At 45.1% G+C, this 7,489-nt stretch overlaps 1 protein-coding gene across 5 annotated transcripts in view; it reads right to left on the bottom strand.

Moving 5' to 3' along the window:
* The window catches only part of CHEK2 (checkpoint kinase 2), a 57,673-nt gene that overhangs the window by 9,267 nt on the left and 40,917 nt on the right, over window positions 1-7,489 (bottom strand). For 4 of the 5 annotated variants that reach the window (XM_011934823.1, XM_011934825.1, XM_011934826.1 and 1 more), the window contains 3 exons: window positions 6,690-6,751; window positions 3,394-3,493; window positions 331-417 (listed from right to left, as the gene is read on the bottom strand). In XM_011934823.1, the coding sequence (XP_011790213.1) occupies window positions 331-417; window positions 3,394-3,493; window positions 6,690-6,751 (249 nt within the window). The remainder of the gene's footprint in view (window positions 1-330; window positions 418-3,393; window positions 3,494-6,689; window positions 6,752-7,489) is intronic. The other variant, XM_011934827.1, reaches the window with a different exon arrangement.

Raw genomic sequence — 7,489 nt, 5'->3', positions numbered from 1 at the left:
CAGGCTGGTCTCAAACTCCTGACCTCAGGTGATCTGCCTGCCTCAGCCTCCCAAAGTGCTGGGATTACAGGTGTGAGCCACCATGCCCAGCCCACTCGTCCATTTAGACACCTCCTCTCTCTCTCTCTCAGCACAAAGGTCACTTGTACACAACAGAGCTCAATAAATGCTCATTCGAATCTGGATAAGAGCAATGTCACATGATCTCTAAAATAATTGGTAAGAGGTCAGATTCTCAACCTTTTAACACTCCCACTTTTTATTTGAGGAATTAAAAGTTTCTGAACAAGAATCTACAGGAATAGCCACATACAGAATGCCAATTCTTACCTTTATAAGACAGTCCTCTTCTTGAGATGACAGTAAAACATTCTCTGGCTTTAAGTCACGGTGTATAATACCGTTTTCATGAAGGTACTACACAGAAAGGCAGGCATGACCCTCAGATTCATGCAGTAGGTAAGTAGAATCAAAGTTACCAACACACACATCTCACAGCTGGGTGAAACCGTAAGCCGTGATACACACAATCATATTGTCCAAAATCATAGAAAACTGTTGGGGTAAAGTTTACAAATTTGTTTGAGAAGATCTTTAAAAAGCAGGGAAATGAAAAAAGCAACTTAGAACAATCAACCTTTCATTTCACTTTAAGATAATAAACAACCCTTCACATGGCAGAAATGTAAGGTGTCAATTTCAATACAAATACAAATGGGTAATAGAAAATGTTTTGCGAACATACCAAATAAACACAAAAATTCAACCAAAATGATATATTTGGTTATTGCAGTCCTGGGAATATTTTTAAAGGGAATCTATACAAATATATATTTGTAAATTATCTGTTTATGTGAGTTAACCTATTCCTCAATGCAAAGACTTTGTCTTTGAAAACTCTATTGTCTGAAATAGCATATAAAAATGAACAAACACCAACACACTATGCCACATTTCTTTTCTTTTCTCTTTTTTTTTTTCTTTTCTTGAAACAAGGTCTCACTCTGTCCCCCAGGCTGAAGTGCAGTGGTACCATCTTAGCTCACTATAGTCTCAACCTCCTCAGCTCAAGTGATCCTCCCACCTCAGCCTCATGAGTAGCTAGGACCATAGGCACAACGCATGCCACTTCGACCAGCTAATTTATTTATTTTTTTGTAGAGACGGGGTCTCACAACGTTGCCCAAGTTGGTCTGGAACTCTTGGGCTCAAGTGACCTTCCCACCTCAGCCTCCCAAAGTGCTGGGATTACAGGCATCAGCCACCATGCCTGGCCATGTTTCTTTAGGAAACAAAATTTTCACATATCCACAAACTGTACACAATTCATGTTAATATTCTTGGTTACTCAATATAAATAAATGGAATAAACCAATAAGGGAGCAATACACTGAGTAGGTGACAGCCACCATTAAAAAGGCTTGCGTTGTACCCCATAACATGTACACCTACTATGTGCCCACAAAAATTAAAATTTAATTTTTTTTTAAAAGGCTTGTGGGTGGGCACGGTGGCTCACGCCTGTAATCCCAGCACTTGGGGAGGCCGAGGTAGGTGGATCACCTGAGGTCGGAAGTTCAAAACCAGCCTGATCACATGGAGAAACCCCGTCTCTAAGAAAAATACAAAACAATTCACCAGGCATGGTGGCGCATGCTTGTAATCTCAGCCACTCGGGAGGCCGAGGCAGGAGAATCGCTTGAACCCAGGAGGCGGAGGTTGTGGTGAGCCAAGATTGCGCCGCTGCACTCCAGCCTGGGCAACAAGAGCAAAACTCAGTCTCAAAAAAAAAAAATTTCTCTTGATCCTCACTCTGTATAAGGATTGCTCCCAATCACTGCATTTCCTACATGGAGTGGGTTTTCAAGAAGAGACTGGAAGGGAATGGCCACAACCACATTTGGTCTGGGAAATGGTGATGTTCCTCAAAGCAAGTGCCACCAGCTATTTTTTCATCTAACACTCACTGAATAGAGATGGCTATGTGCATGCCCTGCCAGCCAGCCCACTGCCGTGAACAGGATGCTGCACCTGAAGGGAAACACCTAGCTCTGAGCCATGGGGGACCAACCCATCTGTCACAATCATCACAACTTGCAGCTTTGCCCTCAAACCTGCCCAGCTCCCACTCTGAGTTAAGAGAGACTTCTACAAGGATCAAGCAGAACTAATGAACTAATGATCAAGACCCCTCCAGAAATACCTCCAAGCTAAAGTTAGGCAACATAGGACCATGCTATCCCTTTTTTTAAAGACAGAGTCTCACTCTGTCACCTAGGCTGGAGTGCAGTGGCATGACTGTGGCTCACTGCAGCCTCAACCTCCCAGACTCAAGTCATCCTCCCACCTCAGCCTCCAGAGTGGCTAGGATCACAGTTGCCCGCCAGCATGCCTGGCTATTTTTATTTTTTGTAGAGATGAGGGTCCCACTATATTGCCCAGGCTGGTCTTAAACTCTTGGGCTCAAGTGATCCTCCTGCCTCAGCCTCTCAAAGTGCTGGGATTACAGGCATGAGCCACTGTGCCTAGCCTATTTATTTCTTTAATTCCCTTTCTTACGTTCTCTTAGGTTACACAGTGAGAGTTTTTTCTTTTTTTTTTTTTGAGACAGAGTCTCACTCTGTCGCCAGGCTGGAGCTCAGTGGCATGATCTCAGCACACTGCAACCTCCACCTCCCGGTTCAAGTGATTCTCCTGCCTCAGCCTCCCGAGTAGCTGGGTTTACAGGCATGCACCACCACGCCCAGCTAATTTTTGTATTTTTAGTAGAGATGGGGTTTCACTACGTTGGCCAGGATGGTCTCCATCTCTTGACCTCGTGTTCTTCCCGCTTGGCCTCCCAAAGTACTGGGATTACGGGCGTGAACCACCGCGCCTAGCCAGTGAGAGCTTTTTCATCTCAGTGAAAGGAGTGGAGCATTTTTGCCAAGAAGAGAACAGCAAACACACAGATTCTCTTCCGAGTTGTTTTTTTTGTTTTGTTTTGTTTTGTTCTGAGATGGAGTCTCGCTCTGTCGCCCACGCTGGAGTGCAGTGGCCGGATCTCGGCTCACTGCAAGCTCCACCTCCTGGGTTTACGCCATTCTCTTGCCTCGGCCTCCGGAGTAGCTGGGACTACAGGCACCACCTGTAGTCATAGCTACACGCCCGGCTAGTTTTTTGTATTTTTTTAGGAGAGACGGGGTTTCACCGTGTTAGCCAGGATGGTCTCAATCTCCTGACCTCGTGATCCGCCCGTCTCGGCCTCCCAAAGTGCTGGGATTACAGGCTTGAGCCACCATGCCCGGCCTCTCTTCTGAGTTTTAATCGATGGTCCCTCAATTTCTGCCTAATTCAGGGAGTAATTCAACTAAAAGAAAGTCATCTGCCAAAATAATTGAGGGCTTCTCTTACCTGTACAGCCAAGAGCATCTGGTAAAAATAGAGCTTGCAGGTAGCTTCTTTCAGGCGTTTATTCCCCACCACTTTGTCAAACAGCTCTCCCCCTTCCATCCTGAAACACAAAGGCAAGGAAAGGGGTTCATTCCCTGGGGAGAAATGCACTTGGACAGAAGATAATAAAACAAACAAAACAAATTCATTAAGACAAGCAAACAGTTGACATTTTTATTCACTTTTGACTCCCATTTTTAAAACTAAGGAGGTAATAAGCCTTATTCACAATCAGATGTCCCGGTTGGAAACTAAGGAACGAGATGAAAGGAGTGGGCATTGGAGGCACTTGGGGAACTTTAAAAAATCCGATTCAGTAGCTTGGAAGTGGGGCCCAGGAGTTGCTTTTGTTTTTTTGTTTGTTTGTTTTTTGGGGGGGTTTTTTTTTTGAGACATTCGCTCTGTCACCCAGGCTGGAGCGCAGTGGTGCAATCTTGGCTCACTGCAACCTCCACTTCCCAGGTTCAAGTGATTCTCATGCCTTAGCCTCCCAAGTAGCTGGGATTACAGGTATGCGCCACCAAGCCCAGCTAATTTTTGTTATTTTTTTAGTAGAGACAAAGTTTTGCCATGTTGGCCAGGTTGGTCTCAAACTCCTGGCCTCGAGTGATCTGCCCACTTTGCCCTCCCAAAAGTGCTGGGATTACAGGTATAAGCCACCACACCCAGTCAGGAGTTTGCATTTTTATCACACACCACAGATGATTCTGAGACTGATGTAGAAGAGCAAACAGAAATTTACAAACAGACAACCAGGATCTGAACCCCAATTCTACCACTTCCCAGCTTTTGGACTTTGGGCAAGCTATTTAACCTGTCTGAGTTTGTTTCTACCACTTAAAAAATGGGGATGATACCATCTACCTTGATGGTTGTTTTAAAAATTAAGACATAACTGATGTAGGAAAAGCTCCTGGCACCGTGCTTGGCAAGGTTATTCTTTTATTTATTTATTTATTTATTTTTAGATGGGAGTTTCACTCTTGTTGCCCAGGCTGCAGTGTAATGGCATGATCTTGGTCACCGCAACCTCCACCTCCCAGGTTCAAGCGATTCTCCTGCCTCAGCCTCCCGAGTATCTAGGATTACAGGCATTCCCCACCATGCCTGGCAAATTTTGTATTTTTAGTAGAGACAGGGTCTCTCCATGTTGGTCAGGCTGGTCTCGAACTTCTGACCTCAGGTGATCTGCCCACCTCAGCCTTTTCAAAGTGCTGGGATTACAGGTGTGAACCACCACGCCCAGCCCTGTGTTATCACTTTTATTAAACTGTGTTAACTAGGTTCTGTCAGGTAACAATCTCCTATTTGATAGCAGTAGATATTCCTTTAAGATCCACAAGCGGCTTCAGGCTCTCCTAGTGCTGTGATCAGGGGTGTTGTTTACCATATAGTCTTTTTTCGTATGTTTTTTGAGACAGTCTTGCTCTGTCCATCACAGCTCACTACAACCTCTGCCTCCCAGGTTCAAGCGATTCTCCATGCCTCAGCCACCCGAGGAGCTGGGACTACAGGCATGTGCCACCATGCCTGACTAATTTTTGCATTTTTAGTAGAGAGGGGGTTTTGCCATGTTGGCCAGGCTGGTCTTGAACTCCTGGCCTCAAGGGATCCACCCACCTCAGCCTCCCAAAGTGCTGGGATTCCAGCTGTGAGCCACCACACCCAACCTGTTTTCTATATGTGTTAATGATCACCCTGCATAGATACCATTTGCCAACTAGGAGCAAAGCATTCTGTGCCTGCCACAATAGCTGCTCCCAGAAACAATATTTATGCAGGAGTAGATATCAAGACAGGTATCTTCCAGAAAAGAGACAGGAAGTTATTCTGATTACAGCAAATAACACAAGACATTATCGCCACTGAAATAAACTACCAAAACACTGAAAGATACTCAGGAGCCACCATGCAACCTGGTCCTGGGTTGAAAAGACCTGCGTAGAAAGGCCTACCCAGGTAGATATTTCAGAGTAGAGTCGTCCCTCAGTATCTGGGGGGATTGGTTCCAGGAGCCCTCTCAGATACCAAAATTCATGATGCTCAAGCCCTTTATATAACATGGCATAAGATTTGCATATAATCTATGTATATCATCCCATCTACATTTTTCTTTTTTTTGAGACAGAGTCTCACTCCCATTGCCCAGGCTGGAGTGCAGAGACACAATCTCAGCTCATTACAGCCTCGATTTCCCAAGCTCAGGTGATACTCCCACCTCGGCCTCCTAAATAACTGGAATTGCAGGCATGTGCCACCATGCCTCGCTAATTTTGTGTGTGTGGGTGTGGGTTTTTTTTTTTTTTTTCTTTTTTCTTGAGATGGAGTCTCACTCTGTGGCCCAGGCTGGAATGCAGGAGCACAATCTCAGCTCACTGCAACCTCTGCCTCCCGGGTTCAAGCGATTCTCCTGCTTCAGCCTCCTGAGTAGCTGAGATAACAGGTGTGTGACACTACGCCCAGCTAATTTTTGTATTTTTAGTAGAGACCGGGTTTCACCATGTTGGCCAGGCTGGTCTCGAACTCCTGATCTCAGGTGATCCACCCACCTCAGCCTCCCAAAGTGCTGAGATTACAGGCATGAGCCACCGTGCCCAGCCCTGGATACTTTAAATAATCTCTAAACTACTTACGAAACCTAATACAATGTAAATGTCATGTAAATAGTGGCTCTACAGTACTGTTTAGAAAATAACAAGAAAAATGTCTGTTCATGTTTGGTACAGATATAACCATCCATTTTATTTTCCTAAGTATTTTCGATCTGAGGTTGGTTGAATACATGGATGTGGAAACCCACAGTTATGGTGAGCCAATTATAACAATATTGCCCCATGGTGAGTACACACATGTGCCAGGTGCTCTGCTGGGGGATTTCCATCCCTCAAAGCATCTAATTCATACAAGGACTTTGCATGTGGGGGCTCATTATAATCCCCATTTAACACTGGGAAGACGAGACTCAGAGAGGTGACATAAACTCACCCACGGGTGGTCGGTCAGCTAGTCAACTGCAGAGTGGAGTTCAAGCCCAGGTCACAAATCCAGGACCTGGAGTCCCAACCACCTATCTTTGGAAACATTGGAGGGTTTTTAGGGTTGATATTAACCCCCCACACACAGACTTTGTGGGCCCCACTACTACGTACATACGTTGAGGTCCCCCAGGATGAGAAAGGCAAGCCTACATTAGATTCTTTGGCGGCTTTATAAGCATTTGAATGGGAACAGAAAGTTGTAAAAAGTTTACTACTTACAATTCCAAAACAATATAATAATCTTCTGCATCAAAAAAGTTTTTAATCTTGATGATGCAAGGCTAAGAAGAGGGGGAGAAAAAAAGGGAAAGTAGTGAGAAACTCCCAAGAGGAAAACCACAAGAGCTTAGAACTGTCTGCCCAGAGGGACAGGGAGGCCAAGACCAGGCATTTGACCCCCTGCCTCCAGAGGCTTGGAAGTTCAATCAGGGGAGAAGGCAGACAGAATCTAGCCGACTCCTCAGTGAGAACATGCAAGAAATTTTCCACTTCACCATGATGGTGAGAGACTAGTTCATATTTCATATGCAAGGATGCTACCTGGGAATGAAGGCTGGGTCTCTTCCCAGTCTTCTTCCTCACTGCCCCAAAGCAGAGGTACTCCAGGACAACCTAAGGAACCCTGAGGGAGACTGACAAGTAGCATGAATAAAAGCGGTCAAGTAGGAGCCCTGCCATGCTGCCAAACAAGGGTTATTTAAGCTCCGGGCAACTGGAACCTCCAAGCAACTGGACCCCATGGAACAAGATCCTACCATTTTTTGAAGGAAGAGGAAAATTATAATTTTATAAGAACTCTAAAACACACTTGGGCGGGGGGGCAGAGAGAGAGAGAGACAGACAGACACACAGACACACAGACACACACACACACATCCCCCTATGGCTGACAGTTCCTGACCACTGATCAATGCAGGATGCATGGAAGAACACTGAGGGTAAGGGAGAGAGTACTGCACATTTTAAAATGCCTATACAATATCATGACTTTATACTTAGCGTACCTATTTTTTTTTTTT

The sequence above is a fragment of the Colobus angolensis genome, unplaced genomic scaffold, assembly GCF_000951035.1.
Source record: "Colobus angolensis palliatus isolate OR3802 unplaced genomic scaffold, Cang.pa_1.0 Scaffold139, whole genome shotgun sequence".
NCBI lineage: Eukaryota > Metazoa > Chordata > Mammalia > Primates > Cercopithecidae > Colobus > Colobus angolensis.
The sequence above is the reverse complement of the archived record's forward strand: the minus strand, read 5'-3'. Positions and strand labels throughout refer to the sequence as shown.